Consider the following 23,571-nt stretch of genomic DNA (forward strand, 5'->3'; position numbering starts at 1 on the left):
TTATATGCTAATTAACATGTGCATAGTACCACTAGGTATTATAGAGGATACTATAGTAGATAGTATAGTAGATGTTTGTAGTAGACACAGACCTTGCCCTAAGTCCTGGTCTTGATGCAGTCCCTTAGTCAAGTGACCTTCCTTCAGTGGGGAAATAAAGGACTTTACAAAAGATGTAAAAGACAATTCTTAATATAAAAGTGATCTAGATCTTCACAAACTTGTGAAGAGAAGCAGATGAGTGAAATAGGACACTATCAATGTAAAATATTATTCTGAGGCCACTGTAATGACTGGGAAGCAACAAGAGGGAGGTCATTTCAAAGAGACAGGCTCTAGGTTCCAAGCTGGATGCTCAGGTCAGTGACTGCAGGTCCCCTCCTCACCCATCACCCCACACTCTAACCCTCTTCAGCTGCTCACAAAGGTAGATGAATACCCACCTGTTTGCCCTCTTCCATCCTGAAACCCTGGAAACCGCTGCTTCCACCTGGGGAGGTTACTTAGTATCTGTCACTCCAAGGCAACCAATGTTCAAGCCCAAGAATAGGAGTCAATACTCCTTCCAGAGGTTTACATTTTTCCTAGGGGTCTAGGTGGATATCCCTGGGAACCCCCGTCAACACAGGCATCTACAGTACAATCCAGGCCTCCTGTTTTCAGTAGGGGCCGCAAGAGCACTGCAGCCTTTCCCCAGAGGTGCCAGTTTGGCCCAGTAAAGATTGCCTCTGAGGAAACACATGGGTATTAGAGCAAAGTTCCTTGTTCTGGTAACATTTAATTGTGCTATTTCTCAACCTCCTCTGCACACACACTCACACACAACATTTATTCCACCGACTTCAAAGGAAGTTCAACGTGTTAAAAATATGTGTGGGAACAAAGAAGGGAGTTCGAAATTGGTCTAAACCCTCTCTCTGTATGACTGGGTTTGACATATACATTAGGATTTTACAAGTATGTATTTAATTTTTTTAAAGCGTTTATGTAGGGTTTAGAATAATGACAATAAGTCAATATTTCTATTGTCCATTTGTGTGTTTTCATAGTAAATAATGGTCATTTATCTTTACCCAGTAATACATATTTATGGGTTTAAATTAGCAAAAGCCTCTCAAAAAGTAGCTCCACTCATTTATCCACTGGCGTCCAGATGCCATCCAGCACATGAGGAGCTCCCAGAAAGGAACAGGGGACAAACTAGGGCTGTCAGGAGTGAGGAGAAAGAATGGCATATGCAAAAAGGAGCTGTAATTAAATCCAAGGGAACATGGCACACTCCAGTCTTTTGCATGAGACAAAGGGCAATCCTGGTAAAAATACAGATCCCCAGGCCCCACCCCAGACAGTCTGATCCGATTTTGAAATGGGGCTGGAGAATCTGGATTTTAACAAGCACTTTCACCAGGTGATTCTTTTGCTGAGAACCCCTGAGAAATGAGAACCCTGTGCTAGTGCTGAATGGAGCATTATATTCCAGAGTTGAAATTTGGATTGATGGAGCTGGCTCTTGGTCTTTGGTGCATGCCTGGGTATAAATCCAAGCCACTTCAGGTATATGGGCTGATACTTCAACCCAAACACTATCTATAGCCTAAATTTTTTCTAATATTCTGTTTGGTATGAATTGTAGAAAGTTGTAAATGCTATATTTCCTTCTCATCTATTTCTGGACTTTGTCCCAGGACCAAATTCCAGGGCATCTGATAGACATTCATTGCATACATTTTTCTGTAAACATGAAAACTGAATTGTCTAATAGAAAAGGGTAAGAAAGCGGAAAATAAGAAATCATCATCAAAAGTAGTTTGTTTTGGAATTATATTAATTGTCTGGCTATATAACAAATCACCCTCAAAATTGAGTCACTTAGAACAACTACCATTGATCTTCCACAGTTTCTGTGTGTTAGGAATCAAAGTGATTTAATTTAATGGTTCTCCTCAGGGTCTCTCAGGAGCTGCAATCCAGGTCTCAGGCCTGGGGCCCTTTCAAGGCTGAGCTGGGGAAAGATCCATGTCTAAGCACACTCATGTGGCCAATGGTGGGATTCAGTTCCTCTTAGGCTGTCAGACTGAGAGCCTCCGTGTCTCAATGGTTGTTAGCCAGATCCCTCTCTCAGTTCCTTTCCACATGGACCTCTCCACAGGGCAACTCACAACATGGCAGCTACTTTCCAGTAGAGCAAGCAAGTGAGAGAACAAGAAAGGCAAGCAAGGTGAATGTCCCAGTCTTTTGCAACCTCATCTCAGAAGTGAAACACCATCACTTTTGCTGTGTTTTATTATTTAGAAGCAAATCACTAAGTCCAGCCCACACTTAGAGGGATGGCATTACACAAGGGAATGAACACCAGCAGAGAGGGTCATTGATATCCATCTTAGATGCTGTCTATTGCATCTAAGCGTGATTTTTCTAAATGAAAAGAATATATTGATTTGTCACAGTCTTAGTTGATGTACCATCCCATTTGTGCTTTACTAAAACTTCTATCAATGTAAAGCAAACATTTTCTGATACAGTTTAGGCAGGCAGTGTATTGTGGTAATAGAGTCCAGTAGTGTTGAAAAGATATGTTGAGGTCAGAAATTAAGCTCATGTTTCTAAAAGAAGAAATGTATGACTAACATGCAAGCCAACAGGAAAGAGTGTTTTGAGAATCCTTTCTGCTACAGGTAACTAAAAACCTAAACAGCTGTGGCTTAAAAATAAAAGTATATCTATGTCACATAAGTAAAAGTCTAGGAGTGGGCAGCTGCTGGCCTTGCTTCAGTAGCTTGATAATGGCAAAAGCAGCATCTTTTCTATTTTCTTGACCTTCTAATCATGCATGTCACCTCACAATCACAAAATAGGCAACACCTCATATTCTAAGCAGGATGAAAAGGGCAAAGAGTCATGCCATATGCCTCTGTCTCTTTTCATAAGGAAGACAAAGCTTCCCTGGAAGTCCCCTCTAGCAGATTTCACTTAGATCTCATTGGCCAGAACTGAGTCACATGCCTGCCTTAAACCAATCACTCACCAAGAAGACTAACATTATCATGGCAAGTCTAAACCAACTGTGACTCATCTCTGAAATCAAAGGATTATTACCATTACCCGAATCTATCAGGATCCTGTTGGCAGAGAAGTGGGAATGTAAATTTTGGGCAGGCAACAAATAAGTCTTCTGTAAACATCTTATGTGTTGTTTTTTATGTGTTCTATATAACCAGTACAATCACAATTTCCAATAGCAGTCTAAAAAGGTATTTTCCAATAGAAACATAATGTGTAAGATCATTACTTATGAAATCTCAAATGTACTTAGGTTTCCTTCTTGAAAATTCCGTATTCAAAATAAAATGTCCAGATTTTGAAACCCAGAAAAGATTCTATATTTTAAAAATCCTGTGCACATGTAAACTGTTTTTCAAATATTGCCTTCAGATACATTGAACAGAATGAAATCTGAGATTTACTGCATCAGCCAAGTATTATCAAAACACAACAAGACAGATTGCTTTTCTTGACGTCTGCTGCTTGATTTGTGTTAATTCACGTTTCTGAAATTGTAGTATCATAAGCCAATGCTGCACAAAGGTATTTCATGTCATTTATAAAAATCTAGAAATGTAAACTGTTAACTCCTTATAAAGTGTCTGTTGAGACACAAAAATATCACTGAAGTACATTTATGCCTTTCATCTTTAGGTCTGCATAATAATTCTCTCCAGAAGGCCAAACTTGTTCCATAAATTACAGAACAGAAAGTTGGTTGTTGGAGGAGTAGCTCAGCCTCATCTGAGGCATCCCACTCTGAGAAACTAATGGCACCTACACCTCTTGAGCATTGAGGTTTTAAGCAAATTCTTAATTCTTGTTCTGCTCAAACTCTAAGTGAGCACATAAAGTGCTGCTCCAAGCAAGACTAGCCCTTGTAGAAGGGCAAGTGGAGTCAGTCCCCTAGGAAACGGGACTCGAGAGTGATTGTTTCAATGAGAGATAAATCAAACTGATGTTAAATGTGAATAACGAACCCATTAGGGATTGTGAGAAAGAGACACCATCATCCACTCAACAATAAACCTGTAGGACCTCATGATAGCCTGAGGATGTTGAATTTCAGGCTCAGGTATCCAGAATGTAGCACCTAGACTGATCAAGGCTGTGTGATGATAGCAAGCAGCAGTGGAAGAGCCTAGGAGGGTTCCTAAGCCTCAACTGCAATCCAGTGCTGCCATTAAATGGGAAGGTATACTTGGTCCAGTCATCTGACGACTTTGGTCTTCAATTTCTCTGTCTCAAATGTGACTCTATTGCTTTAAGAATCCCTTTAGCTTTAAATATCTGTGAATCTGCTGAAGCAGGTGTGCTTTGATTGATGTGGAACTCCGAACTCCCTTAAATACAAAGACCAATTATTTAGCTGAACTTTGTTGGATTCAGATGCATTTTGCATCCAAGTCAAAATATACTTGGATTTGTAAAAAATATTCCTTTCTGTTTTTTTACCATGAATAGATGTACAAAAATGTCCGTGTTCACACTGTAGAATGGACATTTCTCGTAAACTCACACAAAGATACCTTTCAAGTCAATGCCTTAGAAAGCAATGAGAGATTTAAAGGAGACCTAGAGATATAAATGGAGTAGACAGAGAAGGTACATGGGGAGGGTGATGTCACTCCCTAGGGAAAAAGTATGAAGCACAAGGCTGGATATAGACCTGGGAATTGGGAAATTAGAGTTCTAATAGCAGCTTTTCCATTGATTCACTTGGGATCTTGAGAATGTCTGTCTCATTTTAATCGTTCTGGGCCTCGGTTTCCATATCTGTCAGTTAGCATGAGAGTCCCTGGCTGGGTGCCCAGGATTGTGAGAACATACTGTTCAGAGCCATAAAAATACAATCAGTGCCAATAATGTACTAGTACCAGTACCTAGGATGCAAAACATCCTAGGTACTAGATGTCCTAACTTAAAGTGGAAACATTAACAAGAGTAATTATTGTAATGATCAAAATGGGAATATTTTAGGAAGCATATCTATCTGGGTGAAAATTAAGCAAATAAGACGATTGTAAAGGAGGCTTGTGGTCTCAGGAATACAAAGGCAAAAAGAGCACAGACTTGAAATATGACAAGTTCTAGCTTTGTCACTTATCATCTCTGTGACCTTGGATAATTTCTTACCCCCCGGCAGTATTCTCATCGGTAAAGTGGGAAGAATGACATGCACTTCAGTGGGTTGTGGTGAAGACTACTACAAGTGGAAATTAGCTCTTTTGAGCCACTGGTGGGGTTTAAATTCACAGTCCTTATGTGCTTTGCAGCTGATAGTTCCTCTTATTACAATTGTCTGTTTAAAAACCGAATCACAGCCTGGTGCAGTGGCTCACTTCTGTAATCCCAACACTTTGGGAGGCCAAGACAGGAGAACTGCTTGACCTCAGCCGTTCGAGATCAGCCTAGGAAACATAGTGAGACTTTCTCATCTCTACAAAAAAAAAAAAAAAAATTAGCCAGTGATGCATGGCTGTAGTTCCAGCTATTCTGGGGGCTGAGGTGGGAGGATCGCTTGGGCCCAGGAGGTCAAGGCTACAGTGGGCATTGATCGTGCCACTCACTCTAGCCTGGGTGACAAAGGAAGGAAGGAAGGAAGGAAGGAAGGAAGGAAGGAAGGAAGGAAGGAAGGAAGGAAGGAAGGAAGGAGGGAAGGAAGGAGGGAGGGAGGGAGGAGGGAGGGAGGGGAGAGAGGGAGGGAGAGGTTGAGTTAAGTCAAGCCCGAGATAACATCCCATCGGTGCAAGATCGAAGATTAACAGACTCCCAGAAAGCCAAAGAATAGACCGAACTCAATACCAAACGAAACAAGCATAGAATCAATATAGTACGATTAGATAGGAACATCCGAATATCCCTACCCATATAAGCCCCATACAGAAAGCCCTAACCCTAACCCGCCCATAATAAATACCATATAAGTTAATCCATAAGGAAGGCTGGCCTAGTCACCAAAACCAAGAAATTTTTTTAAATGCTACTATCTATTGGGCATTTACTAATCATATTGCTATGCTCTGCACCCATGCTAAGTACTTTATATAAATTATCTCATGTACTCCTCTAAAACTAATTACTGCTGTGTAAATGGAGGTAAAAAGAAACTAAGCTTTATTTCTGACTCTATTGTTCCTTTAACTGGCCTTGCTTTCTATCTCAGCTGCACCTAATTGGCTGTAATTTTAGTTTTCTTTTAAACTGCCTTAAATATCCAAGACTAAGCAGCAATAACTAACTGAATATATTTATATAACATGTTATTTTTGTCATGTTGCTTTCTACCACTGGAGACCTGCTCTAAATTCACTTGGACATTTGAGGATAAATCATGCTCACTAGCAGTTTCTGAAAATGCAGTTTCACTGAAAATACAGGCATGAGAAATTTAGTAAGCAACTTAAAAGAAAGTATAAGAATCTCCAATGTATTCATTGAAAAATAATTTGAATTTATGCTTAGAAAAATAGAATTATTATTAAGAAATCTTACACACTCATGTTTATAAATATCTTCACTAAAGACCAATTGTATATATGGCATAACACTGTCCTCAAAGAACATGCCGTGAGAAATGTTGCAGTTACCAGAGGGCTAAATTTGGCTAACTCATTTATATTAATGTGCCTTTTAATTATGAAATAGCATACTCACCTTAGAGAAAATTTGAAAAACATTTTTGTAAAGTGGTGCAATATTGAAGAAAGTTGATAACTTTCAGGCCAGATTTAGACCTCAAAGCTACCTCTCATTTACCTGGACAACTCATTAGCATTCTGAACCTCACATTTTTTCTATAAAGTGAGAATACTATATTACAGAGTTGTTGTCAGTTAAATGAGAACAGTGTCTGATCATAATAACCAGTCAACAAATATTCACAACTCTTCCCCTCCTAGGAAAAGGATCTCAAGGCAGACCTGCTTCGGGTCTGCTCTGTAAAGAGGTAGGAATCCTCTGCTCCCAGTAAATTGCTTCCTGACCTTCTTTGGTAACAGACTATTTTTAATAAAAGTGATGGATCATTTCCCATTATACACTCAAAATGTGTGTACCCATCTCAGGGCAGTCATGGATGACCATTGCCCATCTTTTGACCCCAGATTAAGAACACCTGCTGTACTATTTTAATTCTGCCTTCAAATCCTCTTACAAAACAAAGACATCTTTAAAAAATAAAATTCTTTAGGTGTCTTGCGGTTAAATGCAGGAAAACCACAGCCTCTTATTTTTGATAGTTTTGGGAAGAATGCAGTGTCAGAACACAAACCCATAATAGACAAATAATTTGCACAGACACTTCATAAAAGTATTGACCTGATTTGCCACCTTTTAAAACACAAAAGTAAATGTTTACCCTGTGTCTAGATCCAAATGGGTGAAGAAAAAATGAGTGACAATAAATCTACTTAAGCTCACTTACATAATTGTGGCCATACTGCAATTTTTCACATTACATTATTAGAACATTGGACAATAAGTCAAGAAACAGAATGTTCTACAAAGTAAACTTTAAAAATTGGTAAGCATCATGTACTTTTTCCAGAAGACATTTTATTTTGTCGAATCAAAGGTGGCTTTTTGGCACTGAGCAAGTCCGTGGAGTCATGGCAGTCCTCATTCCCTAATCCTGAGCCTGCCTGAGTCGCTGCTGGCAGTCATCCACTTGTTTGGATTTCAAACTGCATTAAATCCCTTCCTATAGCTGTCACTGCCAAGCAGTTGCACTGGCTCTGTCCTACCTTTCTGTTGGTAATTCTGTTTTTAATCCTATGCTTCAGTGTAGTTTATATAAACCTTTACAGAGAGATAAAACTTCCTGTAATTAATTGTTTGGGTGAACGTGTACTTGGGAGAGCTATTGGCAAAGGGGCCAAATTTGCATTCCAGCTCCTTTCATCCCCACCCTTGAGCTAACCAAGTCCTGTGGATTCTTCCCTTAGCATCTCTGGAAACTTCTTTTCTTTTCTTTTTTTTATGACCACCTTTCCAGTCTTGGCCCTTCAAACTTGAGTGACAACAACAGTCTCCCTGCCTTAAGTCTCTTTCCTCCTTCTCCCGCCGTGCATACGGTTGTCAGACTCATCTTGATAAACTAGTGTATTGACTGTGGCTACACTCCCCTGCTCCCACATCTTCCATAGACCCCACTGTCTGTAAAATAATATTCAGTCTGGTCTCAACCCGTCTTTCCAGACTTGGTGACACAGGTCTACTCTGCCTGAGACACTCGTTGTGACACCCTTGCTTGTTCCTGGGGCTTTGACACATTTCCAAGGTCCCTTTCTTCTTCCTCTCCAATTCATACCCAATTGCCCAAGCCCTGCTCAGATCTCCCCCCTCATGAAGCCTTCTTGATGCCTCCCAGCTCACCGTGATCTAATTTCCTGAAGTAATTATTCTAACTGGGCATTTGAAGAATTATTAACCAATTATGAACTAACTGCCCCTTAACATTGCATGTGAAGTTGTCTTCAAAGGCTGTTAAATTATGTCATGTTCATTACATTGTACTGAGTGCCTCGTATCCTTATCCATGTTTGGGGGTTTTACTTTAAGTCAAGAAATTTAATCACATCCATTTGGTTTTCTCTAGAGCTGCAGTTCTCAACCTTTTGTGTGGTAGAGACACACCTAGAGAACATGTTAAAAAAAAATATCCTAGGTTCCACCCTTGAGAGATAATAAGGTCCAAGGGGAACCCAAATATCTGTGCTTCCGGTCAGCTTAGTGGCTCATCCTATTATACCAATTCCTCGGAAGGCCAAGGTGGGTGGATTCCTTGATCTCAGGGGTTCAAGACCAGCCTGGGCAATATAGTGAGACTCCATCTCTTAAAACAAAAATTGAAAAAAAAAAGGATTAGCCCAGTGTGGTGGCATGCACCTGTGGTCCCAGCTACTTAAGAGGCTGAGGTAGGCAGATTGCTTGAGCCTGGGAAGTCGAAGCTGCAGTGAGCCATGATCATGCCACTGCACTCCAGCCTGGGTGACAGAGCAAGACCCTGTCTCAAAAAAATAAAAATGAAAAAATCTGTGTTTCCAAGTTCCAAGTGATGCTGATGCTGCTGGTTGCCTTTAAGCATCTCACAAAGAACGAACTCATAAATGCTAATACAGTATATGTCTATGGATACTGAATAGTGGGTTTTTTCTCTTTTCTTCTATTCCGTGCTCATGTTCTGTCACTTCTTCCTTTTAGATTGACTTCGAAGATGTGATTGCAGAACCAGAAGGGACACACAGTTTCGACGGCATTTGGAAGGCCAGCTTCACCACCTTCACTGTGACGAAATACTGGTTTTACCGCTTGCTGTCTGCCCTCTTTGGCATCCCGATGGCGCTCATCTGGGGCATTTACTTCGCCATTCTCTCTTTCCTGCACATCTGGGCAGTAGTACCATGCATTAAGAGCTTCCTGATTGAGATTCAGTGCATCAGCCGTGTCTATTCCATCTACGTCCACACCGTCTGTGACCCACTCTTTGAAGCTGTTGGGAAAATATTCAGCAATGTCCGCATCAACTTGCAGAAAGAAATATGAATGACATTTCAAGGATAGAAGTATACCTGATTTTTTTCCTTTTAATTTTCCTGGTGCCAATTTCAAGTTTCAACTTGCTAATACAGCAACAGTTTATGAATGAATTATCTTGGCTGAGAACAAAAAGATCACTTTCTCAGTTTTCATAAGTATTATGTCTCTTCTGAACTATTTCATCTATTTTTGGCAATCTGAATTTTTAAAACCCATTTAAATTTTTTTCCTTACCTTTTTATTTGCATGTGGATCAACCATCGCTTTATTGGCTGAGATATGAACATATCGTTGAAAGGTAATTTGAGAGAAATATGAAGAACTGAGGAGAAAAAAAAAAAAAAGAACCAACAACCTCAACTGCCTACTCTAAAATGTTGGTCATTTTATGTTAAGGGAAGAATTCCAGGGTATGCCATGGAGTGTACAAGTATGTGCGCAGATTTTCAGCAAACTCTTTTCCCATCGTTTAAGGAGTTAGTGGATTACTGCCATTCCTTTCATAATCCAGTAGGATCCAGTGATCTTTACAAGTTAGAAAACATAATCTTCTGCCTTCTCATGATCCAACTAATGCCTTACTCTTCTTGAAATTTTAACCTATGATATTTTCTGTGCCTGAATATTTGTTCTATAGATAATGAGACCTAAGTGCCTTCCTGATTTTCACATTTTCCTTTTCAAACATGGTCTAACTCGGCAACTCGCATTAGGTCAGCAGCCTCCCTGAAGACCAAAATTAGAATATCCATGACCTAGTTTTCCATGAGTGTTTCTGACTCTGAGCTACAGAGTCTGGTGAAGCTCACGTCTGGGCTTCATCAGGCAACATCTTTATCCATAGTGAGTATGGTCAACACTAGTCCGATGAAATGAATTAAAGTGGACCAACAGGGCTGAGCCCTCTGTGGGCTGGCAGGCCTGGAAGCCAGCTTTCCCTGCCTCTCATCAGCTGAATGAGGTCAGCATGTCTATTCAGCTTCGTTTATTTTCAAGAATAATCACGCTTTCCTGAATCCAAACTAATCCATCACCGGGGTGGTTTAGTGGTTCAACATTGTGTTCCCTTTTCAGCTGATCAGTGGGCCTCCAGGGAGGGGCCCTAAAACGGAGGCCATTGTGTGAGCCTATCAGAGTTGCTGCAAACGTGACCCCTGCTCAGTAAAGCACTTGCAACCATCTGTTATGTTGTGACACATGGCCCCTCCCGCTGCCAGGAGCTTTGGACCTAATCCAAGCGTCCCTTTGCCCAGAAAGAAGATGGGGGAGGAGGCAGTAATAAAAAGATTGAAGTAGTTTTGCTGGAATAAGTTCAAATTCTTCTGAACTCAAACTGAGGAATTTCACCTGTAAACCTGAGTCATACAGAAAGCTGCCTGGTATATCCAAAAGCTTTTTATTCCTCCTGCTCATATTGTGATTCTGCCCTTGGGGACTTTTCTTAAACCTTCAGTTATGCTTTTATTTTTTTTTTTTCATACACTTATTGGAACTCCGCTTGATTTTTGCCTCTTCCAGTTTTCCTGACACTTTAATTACCAACCTGTTACCTACTTTGACTTTTTTGCATTTAAAACAGACACTGGCATGGATATAGTTTTACTTTTAAACTGTGTACATAACTGAAAATGTGCTATACTGCATACTTTTTAAATGTAAAGATATTTTTATCTTTATATGAAGAAAATCACTTAGGAAATAGCTTTGTGATTCAGTCTGTAAACTGTGTATTCCAAGACATGTCTGTTCTGCATAGATGCTTAGTCCCTCATGCAAATCAATTATTGGTCCAAAAGATTGCTGAACTTTTATATGCTTACTGATATATTTTACAATATTTTTTATCATGCATGTCCTATAAAGGTTACAAGCCTGCACAATAAAAATGTTTAACAGTTAAACAGTCAACTTTTACTATTTTTTCCCAAAACAGGTGTTTACATGTCAGCGTCTGTGTGTGTCTATGTATTTGTAGGTAGTGAGCATGTGCATAGTGTGTGTACGTGTTTGTATGTGTTTGTGGGGGGTAATAGTCCCCACTTTAAAATTATTGCAAAGTCACTTAGGATATTTCTGCTAAGGTCATCACCATTTATGAGTTACTTCAGATAAAAGTTATAATTAATAACAAAGTTTTTTAACAATTTGCCCAATGTTTTATATGTCATCTAATTTGAGCCCCCAGCATGCTTGTGTGATGGATATTAACACTCTCACTTGGTGAATGACACAATTTGCATTCGGGGCTAATGCCTTGAACTCTGCCATGTCTTAACTGGGTTTTAAAGAGGTATTTTGCAGTCTCAATTTATGTTTGTTGCTTGGCTAAGTTTACATTCAGGACTTCTATATTAGGGTTCTCCAGAGAAACAAAACCAATAGGACATAGATGGAGTAGATAGATAGATAGATAGATAGATAGATAGATAGATAGATGATAGGATAGAGATAAAGAGAGAGATGAAGATAGAGATAGATAGAGATGGGCATGGAGATGGAGATAGAGAGACGGAGATATATACATATAGAGAGAGAGATGGAGATAGAGATATATAGGGACAGATGGAGACAGAGATAGAAATAGAGATAGAGATAGATGGAGAATGAGCTAGAGATATATAGGGATATATACAGACAGAGACAGAAATAGATGTATATCTAGAGATGGAGCTACAGATAGAGATAGATGTAGATGATGAGAAAGAGATAGATGGAGATGATGTAGATGGAGATGATAGGGATAGAGATAGAAACAGATGGAGATGATAGAGATAGATAGAGATAGATGGAGATGATAGAGAGCAAGAGTTTTATTATAAGGAACTGGCTCACATGATTATGGAGGCTGACAAGTTCCCAAATCTGCAGGGTGAGTCAGCAAGCTGGGAACCCAGGAGAGCTGATGATGTAGTTCCAGTCCAACATCAGCAGGCTCAGGAGCCAGGAAAAGCTGCTATTTTAGACCAAATCCAAGGGCAGGAAAAAAAATTCAATGTTCCAGTTTGAAGGCAGTCAAGCAGAAGGAATTCTCTCTTACTTGGTGGTCAGGGTCAGGGTCAGCTTATTCTATGCAAGCCGTCAACTGATTAGATGAGGCCCACCCAGATTAGGGAGGGCAATCTGCCTTACTCTGTCTATAAATATTAATCTTATCCAAAAGCACCCTCAAAGAAACATTCAGAATAACATGTGACCAAACATATGGACACCCCATGACCCAGTCAAGTTGACACAAAAAGTCATTCATCACAGCTTCCAATCCAGTTCCATCTACAAAAATAACTATATGGTTTTGGACAATTTTACTCCATATTGGTAATAAATAGCTTCATACATCACATATTTAGCCTGTAATCCTAGCAGTTTGGAAGGCTGAGGCTGAGACTGGAGGATCTCCAGTCCAGGCCAGGAGTTCAGACAAGCCTTGACAACATAGACCATCAGAAAGAGAAAAGGAAGGAAGGAAGGAAGGAAGAACGGAAGGAAGGACGGGAAGGAAGATGAAGGAAGAAGGAAGGAAGGAAGGAAGGAAGGAAGGAAGGAAGGAGAAGGAAGGAAGGTTGGAAAGGAGTGGTGGATTGAGGGGTGGAAAGTATAGATGAGGAAAACGGAGGATTCTCTCGCCCTTCCCTTCCCTCCTTCCTCCCCCCCTCTTCTCATTTCCTTCCGTCCTTCGTTCCTTCCCTCTCCGTACCTCCGCCTTCCTTCCTTCCTCCTTTCATTCGTCTCATACCTCCCTGATTGGGTGGCTCTACGTCACGCGTTATATTTTTTAATTTATAATCCATATTTTTAACATTGGGTGGAGGGGAGAAGTAAAGAAAGACACTTAACATAACACAGAAGGCTGAAATCATAAAATAAAAGGTCATGGCAATAAACACATAAAACATCAAACTTCTATATATCAAAAACAGTAGAAACAAATACAAAACAAATGATAAAGACTGATAACAAAGATTTGAAAGCGTAGCATTATAATATACTTAAAAATACAGAGAGCTTTCATAAATTAAGAAAAAGATGAATAATAAGCAAAGATAGTTCACAAAAGAAGTACACAACAATCATACAAAAACTTATACTCACTAGGAATGAAATAGTAAGAGTTAAAGCAATGAGACATTATTTTCACCTAAGTCTGCAGAGACGGAAAACAAAAGTAATGTCTATGCTGGTGAAGATGCAGGCAAGTGGGCACACTCATTTATTGCATCTGTGAGAGTAACTGGTATAAGCCATTTGGAAGACAATTAAATGCACACATGATATATCCCACAATTCCTCTTACTAAATAAAAATAATAGAGGCATACCAAGGTTCATCATCATAGATGTTCATTATTTTATTGTCAGTAGCATACTACATTGGAAACAACATAAATATTCAAAACAACCGAATCGGTTAAATAAATTATGGTATATGCATTTAACAGACTTTATTAACTTTCAAGTATTGGATGGAATAGAATATTTAATGACATGGAAATATGTTCATAGCATGATGTTAACTTAAATAGTAAAACTGAAAAATTGTGTCTAGGATATACTGCTATTTTTTGTTTAAAATTTGGGGGTGAGTGGATTTAAAGAATTGTGTCATTTCTGAGCTTCTGCCAAATACTTTACAGACGTTATTCTAAATTTATACAAAATTTCAAAATAGATATTGATGTCCCCATTTTACAAATAAGATTTAAAGAGTTTTAGAAAGACACCCGTTCACCATCACTAGTAAGTATTGGAGTTATTGTCTAATCCAGGGGTGTCTGTCCTCAAAGCTCTGTTCCTTCCACTCATCTATCCTCCTGCTCTGTGTGATTTCTGAGCCCTAAGCTTTTCTCCTCTTCATGAAGCTTCCTGTTCCCACTGCCTTGCAGAATTATTTCATCCACTCTGAAATGTATAATAAGCAAGTAATGTGAGCAGAATTGGAGTAAACTTTAGCAGAAGTTAAGTAATAGTTAAAACTTGTAATCAACTTCGTATGTCAAGTGTATCCTTTATAAATGTATTAGTTTACGTAATATTTGCCATAACCCTATATGGTATGTATTATCATTATCATTCCAATTTTACAGAGTAAGAAATTGAGGCACAGAAGAGTCAAGTAACTTGCTCAGCGTCACACAGCTAGTAACTAACAAAGTCAGGATTATGAACCCATGGAGTCTGGCTCCAGAAGCTAGGAGCTAAACCATGACACCAAATCATGGTGGGAATCCCATAGTGGGAATCCCGCAAAACAGAAAGCAAGTTGTGTCTCTATTGAGAGGAAGTAATGGTCAACAACATGGGTGCCAATTAAATTGCAAATTAAAACATTTTGAGTCTAAAATATAAAATTAAAACTTCTCTCACAAATTTACCAAAATCTTTGATTTAAGCATTTACATATAAGTTTTTATGACATAAAAAATGTTTCATAATAGAGTATATTCAGTCACATTGTAGTTCAGTGACTTTCAAGACCATAAAATGACTAAGTGATAAGTTGATGTGCAAACTCCAAGACAGAGATTTTAATGATGGAAAGAAACACACTTTTTGAAATAAACTCTAATATTTATATTATTTGACAAATATTAAATAATCTCCATGGAATCAGATTAGGTTCTATCAAGTAACCGATAGAACCATTTTACCATTAAGATTCAAGACTATTTTTTTCTCTAGGACTCTCCATTCATTTATTTGACTTTCATATTCATTCTCAGATCTGCCATTTGCTTTAGTAATAATGAATGTCTCAAGATGTTGTGCATTACTCAACTTACCATCAATGCAAACTCTCTCCACCTCCCCAGTGCACACCAATCCTACCGATACTTGCTCTCATCTTATTTTTCCCTTCCACTAAAATGGATGATTCCCTACTCTGAGCAAAAGCCATTCTCGTCACATGTGCTCTGAATCTCATCCTTTCTTATTTTCACAAGATCTTTGCTCCATTTGTCATCTCGTTTAACTTTTTACTATCTCTCCCTGTGTTGTGAATTGCTCTCATTAGCCTCCAAACATCACATATAACTTTATCATTTAAAAAAAAAACACACATTCCCTCCCTTAACCTTATAACCTCCTCCAACCATCAATGCTTTTTCTCCTTTCTTTTACAACCAAAATTAACAAAAGAATTATTTATATACATTGCCTAAACACTATTAAATTATCCTACCTATAATTGTAGGTAGGGTATAATTTTAAGCCAAACAGGTTTTGGGGTTTGGGGTTTTTTTTGTTTTTGTTTTTGTTTTGTTTTTGTTTTATCTGAGATGAGTTCTTGATAAGTTGCCCCATCTGGTCTTGAACACGGAGGCTCAAGCAATCCGCTCACCTCAGCCTCCTGAGAAGCTAGAGCTACAGGTGTGCTCAACAGTGCCCAACTGAACAGGTTTTTTAAACAATTTTTTATTTCTGGTTCCCAGATGTAGGCATAGGCATGCTCAATAGTCAGTGTCATCCTTGGTTCATGTGGAGCTCTCTTCTATTTGCTTTTATTATTTAATGATCATTAATTAGCACCTATGAATTCATTACCAAATCAAAGAACTAGAATTCACAACTACATATTTGTTCGTTCTCTTTCCCATCCACCCATCCCCCTGCATCCATATGACGTAACCATCCTCCAAAATTTTGTATTTATTATCTTCTTGCCTATTAAAAAATTTTAAATACGATCTCCCAGGGTGAGAAAAAAACATTTAGTTTTAGTTCTTTTAAAAGTCTTTTTAAGGAGTATGCAGAATGGACTGTTCTGGCATTTGATTTTTTTTTCACTTAACATTAAGATTTGTTCATATTGTTGAAAATAGTTCTAGGTTATTCGTTTTCAGTGCTGTATATTTGTCTGTTGTGTGAACACACCCATTTTTATCCAGCTGCCTCTTGAGGAGGACATGGTATGCCAATGGTACTGCTATAATCATATTTCTATATGTCCACTGGGAGGGCTTGTGGGCACAAATTCCTCTAGGGATTATCATCAGGACTGAATTGTTCAGTCCTGAAAAATGATACACCCCCTCCTTTTCTAGATATGACCAATGACTTTCCAAAGTAATAATAGCAATTTACACAGCCACCAGCATTTGGAACTGTCACACTTCTTCAATTTTGCTAATCAAGTGGGTGTGAAATAGTATCTTATTTTAGTCTTGATTTATACCTTTCTGATTACCAATAAGGTTAAGTGTCTCTTCACTGGTTTTTGGTCATGTGGGCTTCTTCTGGGAAATGACATGTCATTCAGCAAGGGTTTTTAAAAAATGGTTTGTCTTTTATCATTGAGTCATAGGAATTCTTATAGATTCTTAATGTTTATCATTTTATTTTTACATGTGTTTCAAATACTTTTCTCAATTTCTATCCTTATTTTCACTTTCATTATTAAAATGTCTATTAGTGAACACAAGTATTTTGACTTTAGTGTTCAAATCTATCCATTTTTATTTTTGGTACTTTTTATCATGTCAAAGAGAGATTTTCCTGTGCCAAGATCAGTAAGATATTTATTGTATTTTAACTAGCATTACTGTGGTCTAAGAATTTAAATATCTTAGGTTTTTCTAGCATAAAAATATTTTGCAATATGTTCAATCACATTAAAGATGTGCTTTTAACATTTAAGTCCTTAATCCAGTTACATGGAGTTGATTGTTTGTGTGGCATGATGTAGGAATCCAATTTCATTTTTTTCTGAATGAGACAACCATTTTTGCTAACTTCATTAACTGAAAACGTCCTCCTTTCTCCTTTAAACTATAATGCCACCTCTGTTATTTATTGAAGTTCCATTCACACTTGGATTGATTTCTGAACTCTCTATTCTAGCCCACTCGTCAATTTTTTTCCTGTACTCATATAACAGTTTAAAGTGAGTCTCCAAATCTTGTAAGACAAGTTTTAATTTCCTGTTTTCTTTACTCGTTACTTTCTAAGTGCCTTGATTATTTTTTTGCCATTTAATTTTCCAGAAAAAATTGTCTCATCCATTTCTAATAAAAACTCATTTGGAATATTAATTGGAATTGAATCTTTAGATCAAGTTGGAAAATTGGCATGTGTGTGATACCAAGGCTTCCTAGCTCTAACCATGGAAGTAGAGTTTCATTTATTTCTTTATAAGCATTTCTGGTAAAATTTCATAATGTTCTATGTAGAGTTTTTTCATGTTTTATGATTTATTTATTCCAAGTATGATACTTATTATACTTAGTGACTATTTTAGTACATATTTGCTAATTGTTGACTGGTTGTCTTTAGAAATGCAATTGACTTAATATTGAGGCATAATTGACATTAAAGTGAAATACATATATCCTAACTACAGTTCAATGAGTTTTGACAAATGTTATGGTTTTTAATTGCCAAATATATAAATTAGTTTTGGTTTTAATTTCTAACTATTTTGGGAACAAATATGATCTAAATATACTTGTTCTTGAAATGTATTAAGACATTTTATGGTCAGGTCCATGATAAATTTTATAAATATTTAACGTATGTTTGAGAAGAATATGCACCCTCTAATTTCTAGATGCAGAATTCAATATATGCCTATTATATCAGCTTTATGTTTTGTTGTTCAGATTTTCTATATTTTAATGACTTTTTTGTCTAGTCTGTTTCTTAAATGAGAAGACTAGACTATCAGTCCCCCCAATAGATTTATAATTTTTTACCTTATATACATTTCAAGCTACTCTATTCAGTCCATACCTGTTTAGAAATATTTCATCTCACTGATAAGTTGGTTCTACATACCTTTCATGGTTAGGAAGTGAGTCTTCCCGTCTTTAATTATTGTTTTGTCATAAAGTTTATTTTGCTAAAAACTTACATAGTTATACCTGCTTACTTAAGATAAGCATTTTCCTTGCTGGGTGCCGTGGCTCATGCCTGTAATCCCAGCACTTTGGAGGTCGAGGCGGGCAGATCACCTGAGGTCAGGAGTTTGAGACCAGCCTGGCCAACAGAGACAACAAAACCCTGTCTCTACTAAAACTACAAAAATTAGCCGGACGTGGTGGTGGGTCCCTGTAATTCCAACTACTGTGGAAACTGAGGCAAGAGAATTGCTTGAACCTGGGAGGCAGAGGTTGTAGTGAGCCGAGATCACAAGACTCCTTCTCAAAAAAATAAAATAAAATAAAAGATAAACGTTTTCCTGATGTATTTAGGTCCAATCTTTTACTCTGAGGGCTGTCATGCACTGGCAATATCAGCAGTACACTACCCAGCTCTAGGGAATGCCATTTAGAGAGACTGGCATGTGAGTGGCATCTCCTAGACTGTGTGCCTGTAAGATTCCCATGTTCTTATGCTTTATGTGAGTCTTTTATAAACAGGACAGAGTTGGATTTTGTTTTTTATCCAGTCTGATAGTTTATTCTTTAACTGGCCAATTGGGTCTATTTATATTCATTGTGATTGTTGATACATTTTTCTTTTCTTCTATTTTCTTACTTTTTTTTTGCAAGTATCCCATTTTTTGTTCCTTTTTAATACTTTCTCATTTAATTAATATGTATATACAGTATATTATATACATTTGTATGTGTGTGTATATCCTCTAACTAGACAAGAATTTTAGTATATGTTCATGACTTTTGGCCTTCCCCCAACGGGGGTTGCCAATCATATTGACAACATACAGAGCTTTAATTCTGTGGTATTTTGGATATAGTTCTTCTTTTTTCTTGGTGTTTTTTTCTTCTCTTGCTTTATTTTTTTTGAGCGCTTATGTTAAGACATCTTTTCAGTGGGAGTCCCTTTTATGGTAAAGCCTTGCATGCCTGAGAATATTTTATTGCCATCACACGTTTGAATGACAAATTTATTAATTGTAAAATTCTACCTTCAAATTTATTTTCTTACGTATTTTTTAAAAATTACTCCATTGCCTGTAGCGTTCTGCATTTATTGAAAACTCTGATGTCATTTGTGTCATTTATAATTTTCTCTTTGCCTATGGTATTCTTAAATCTCAGTATAATGGACCTGTGTGTGAATTTTTAAAATATATATTTATTTAATATTTTTAATATATATTTCCCATGAAATGGTTCTCTAAAGACCATTTCAACCTGTTGCAGTTCTTTCTTTTGAAAATGTTCTCCACATTTCTTTAAATATTTTCCTCTTTTCATTTTTATAATTTTTCCTTCATGGATTCTAAGTATCTAAAAACTGGTACTTCTATTATCTCTGGCTATGAACTTTTAAAATTTCTATCTTTCCAGAAGCATTCTTCCATGTGGTCTTTCAACTCTATCATTCTTCAGCTGTATCTATGTCACTGTTTATCCCACCTATTAGGTTCCTTCAAATCTACATTTTTTCTTGATATTTTACATGGCATTTTTGGTGGGGGGAATTTCTTTTCTTGTTTCATGTTGCTAATATATTTCTTTTTCTCAATTAGGATGTTTATTTAAGAAGATATAAATTATTAGTTCTTTTGTTCTAATATATCTGCTCCCAGGGGTGTTTGTCATCCAGTTTGTTACTCTGCTTTTGAGATCGTTTACTCCTCAGCTGTCCTCTATCCAACCCGTAAATGAAGAAATAGCCCAAGGCTTCACCCTAAGCCCTCTTCTTGTCTCTGTGTGCGTGTTCTCTCCAGACAATCTCATCTCCCGTGGCTGTCTCATAGATATCTCTATCATACACTGTTCCAAACTGTACTACTCATGCTTCCTCCATCCTGCCAAATATTCTACATCATATTTAATTGTTCAGTCATCCACATAGCTACCCAAGCTTGAAACCTAGGAGTCCCCATAGACCTTTCTTTTCCTCAAGACCTATAGCCAGTTCATTACCAGATTCTGTCAGTTCCATCTCCAAAATGTATCTTGCTTTTGCACCCCTGCCTCAATTCTACTGCTGCAACCTCATTGTGAGCAGCCATAATTTAAATCCTGGTCTACTTTAGGCAGTCCTACCTGTTTCCACCCTTAATCCCATCCAACTCATTTGGCCACTTTGCTCTACAGCAACACACATTTTCACAGAGGTACACACACATACACACACAGAACTTAAAATCCTCTAGTAACTTCTCACTGCATTCAGTAAATTGCATTCATAAAATCACATCTCTTTACCAAGGTCTACAAAGTCATGTGATTCAGCTCCTGCCTATCTCTCCAATCTAATTTCATACCACAACATCCTCATGATCTGTGCTCCAGACACACTGATGTTCTTTCAGTCCCAGGAACATACTATGGCCCCTCTCAAAGTCAGAGGACTTTGCACAGCTGCTCCCTCTGACCAAGATGATTTTACACAATCCTCTCTACTTTGCTAACTCCTTCTCATTCTTCAGGTCTCAGCCTCAAAGTCACCCCTCAGAGAGGTCTCCCATGTCTTCCGTAAGTAAAGCAAGTCCTTTTATCTTAATCTCTATCTTAGCCTCTTGCCTATTTCCTTCACAGTACATATCATATTAATTATTTCATTTAACTGTTCACAATGTTTAGGTTTTTCACCCCTTTTAGGATTTAAACTCCATAAGGCAGAGATTTTACTATGACAAGCAATTAATATTTGTTGGATGAATGGTCAGACCATCCTGGAGACTATGAAGGCATGGGGTGCCAAATTTCTGCAGTGCCACTAATAACGCCATGAAGAAAATCACCTAATCCACTCTGAAATAAATTACAGCATTATTAACAACATGCTTGCCATTTGTAGACTTTATTTCTCTATGATTTTGTTCTCCAACAAAACATCCTCGAAGGTACCCGTTTGAACTTTTTTAAATGTCAAAACATGAGTTTCTCTAAAAAATTTAGCAAGGACTACCATGGATGTTTGATATACATATTTTTCTTACTTGAATAATAGCAACCACATGTTGATACAGCTATTAAGGAAAAAGAAGTTTTTCCAGCAGCTGTTGACTTCATCAACTCCTCTCTGCAGTGAGTCACTCAAACTTCCACAGAGCGAGAAAAGAAAAAAGAAAAAAAGAAAGTTGCAAGTAACGAAGTAGGGGTTATTTTATTGTGATGAAAGAGGAGTGGGAAGAGTTGGGCAGGGAGAAAGTGAATAAAATCAACTAGAATGAGAGATTTGATTCCATAGAAAATTGAGTAATTTGCGTGTCAAAAAGATAAAACTACACACTTGCCTAGTACTTTGACAACACAACTGAAAAGCATGTGAAAACTGGCATAAAGGGTGGGGTATTTGCAACAGGAAAAAGGCAGTCATTTTTTTAAAAAAGCAACAGCTGCCAGTTTGAGCCGCTCTTCAAATGGCCAAGAAAGAAACCTACTCCTCTCCTTCAGTTGTGTCAATATAATGCCAACCATTAATGAGATAATAACTATCCCAGGCACCAGTCAACGTCCTTTAGAGAGGATGTTTCTTAAACCCCCCATCACATTGCACAATCTCTTGGAAAAGGTGAGATTTAATTAACTGCCAACTGTGAGACAGAAAGTTCTGTTGACTGTATGACACAAGTAAGCACTCAGTAAAGTACACAGCACAATATACACATTGATTAATATAAATTGGCTTCAGAGTGACTTTGCATTTTTACAGTGATTGTGTTTTTTGCCTCGTTGCCTTTCATATTGCCTGCTAAATAATAATAACCTTTATTTATTGAGACATACCACACATAAGGCAACATGCTAAGCATTTTGCAAATATTACTGACAGCAGCCCTATGTGCTATAAGTTATTATCTAGGTCAAGTAGATACTATTGCTCTGTTTTAGAGATCAAGAAATAGAAGCTTAGAGTGGTTAAATAACCAACTCCAGGTCGCCCAATGAGTTTAATACCCATGACTATTAGCTTCAAAGCTATTCTTTATAGAGAAACTCACTATGTGCTTGGGAGAAAGTGCATAAGTGTGACACCATTTGACAATATTGCAATAGCATTGTGTGTCATCGATGGGAAAAAAAGAAGAGTGAATGATTAAAAGCCATGCAAATAATGTATTCTCTAGTCCAAGTTTCTGTTAATAGTTGTTCACGTTATTCCTCCAACAGGTATTTATGGAGCAACTATTTGGTATTGCAGGGATTAAAAAGATAAGCAAGACAAAGGTCTTTGTGTTCATGGAAGCTCAGTGAAGCCCCTACAAAGGCAACTCCAAGATGAAATTAATATTTTGCTCTTTTTCTGTTGAGAAAATAACTTTTTGTAGAATAAAAATTATTGACAATCAACTTTACAGTTTAATACAGTAGCTTTAAAACTGTGCCTTATAGAATCCCGAGGTATTGACCAGCTCCCCTAAGATGACAGAGGTGGACTAGGGAAAGGGGTCAGTGAAATGGTGTCTACTACTTTCCCTCAAACACACAAGTTCTGTTTTAATTTCTTTTCATATTAATTTTCAGCATAACATTTTGTTTGACTAAGTAGTTCTATCAAAGAAAATTTGAAAACCTTTGATTGACTTGGTGAAATAAATACATACTTTATACCAACTTAGATCTTAAATGAAATGTTGGTGCTTGCTTTCATAATTATCACTAAAATGTGTTCTAATAATAATTTTTGAAGATGCAGGCTTCACAGAGCAGATGACCAAACACAGAAAATATCTATCAGAACCGCCTTGTAAACTCTCACACTCTTGGTCCAACAGAAATGAAAAATTACTTGAGTGGGATGAGTAGGAAACAAAGTGGTAGAGTCATTCAAATTCCAGAGGAAGAGATGAATTTAATGGTGAGGCTACTGGCATTGGGACAAATATCAGGCATGATTTCAAATATTACTCAGTCACAATACAAGTAAAATATCAGCCTTCAGTATCTTCATTGGACTAGAACAGTTTCCTTATATCTTCTTATTTCTCTTTCAAGCTTCAACCTTAAATAATAGGCCATTGTGTAGCAGAAAAGAACTTTAAACTTAGGAGTAGAAATCTATAATTAAATCCTCAGCCAACTTAAAAACCAGCTGTGTTACCTTGGATAAGTCTCATAGCTGGACTGCATTCTCT

General features: G+C 37.6%; 1 protein-coding gene across 4 annotated transcripts in view; it reads left to right on the forward strand.

The window, feature by feature from the left end:
* The window catches only part of CAV1 (caveolin 1), a 35,944-nt gene extending 24,461 nt beyond the window's left edge, over positions 1-11,483 (forward strand). For all 4 annotated transcript variants that reach the window (XM_010389346.2, XM_010389345.2, XM_030932362.1 and 1 more), the window contains exon 3: positions 9,247-11,483. In XM_010389346.2, coding sequence (XP_010387648.1) covers positions 9,247-9,588 — 342 coding nt within the window. In that variant the 3' untranslated portion in view covers positions 9,589-11,483. The remainder of the gene's footprint in view (positions 1-9,246) is intronic.
* The last annotated feature ends 12,088 nt before the right edge of the window (positions 11,484-23,571 follow it).

Source organism: Rhinopithecus roxellana, chromosome 6 (genome assembly GCF_007565055.1).
Source record: "Rhinopithecus roxellana isolate Shanxi Qingling chromosome 6, ASM756505v1, whole genome shotgun sequence".
NCBI lineage: Eukaryota > Metazoa > Chordata > Mammalia > Primates > Cercopithecidae > Rhinopithecus > Rhinopithecus roxellana.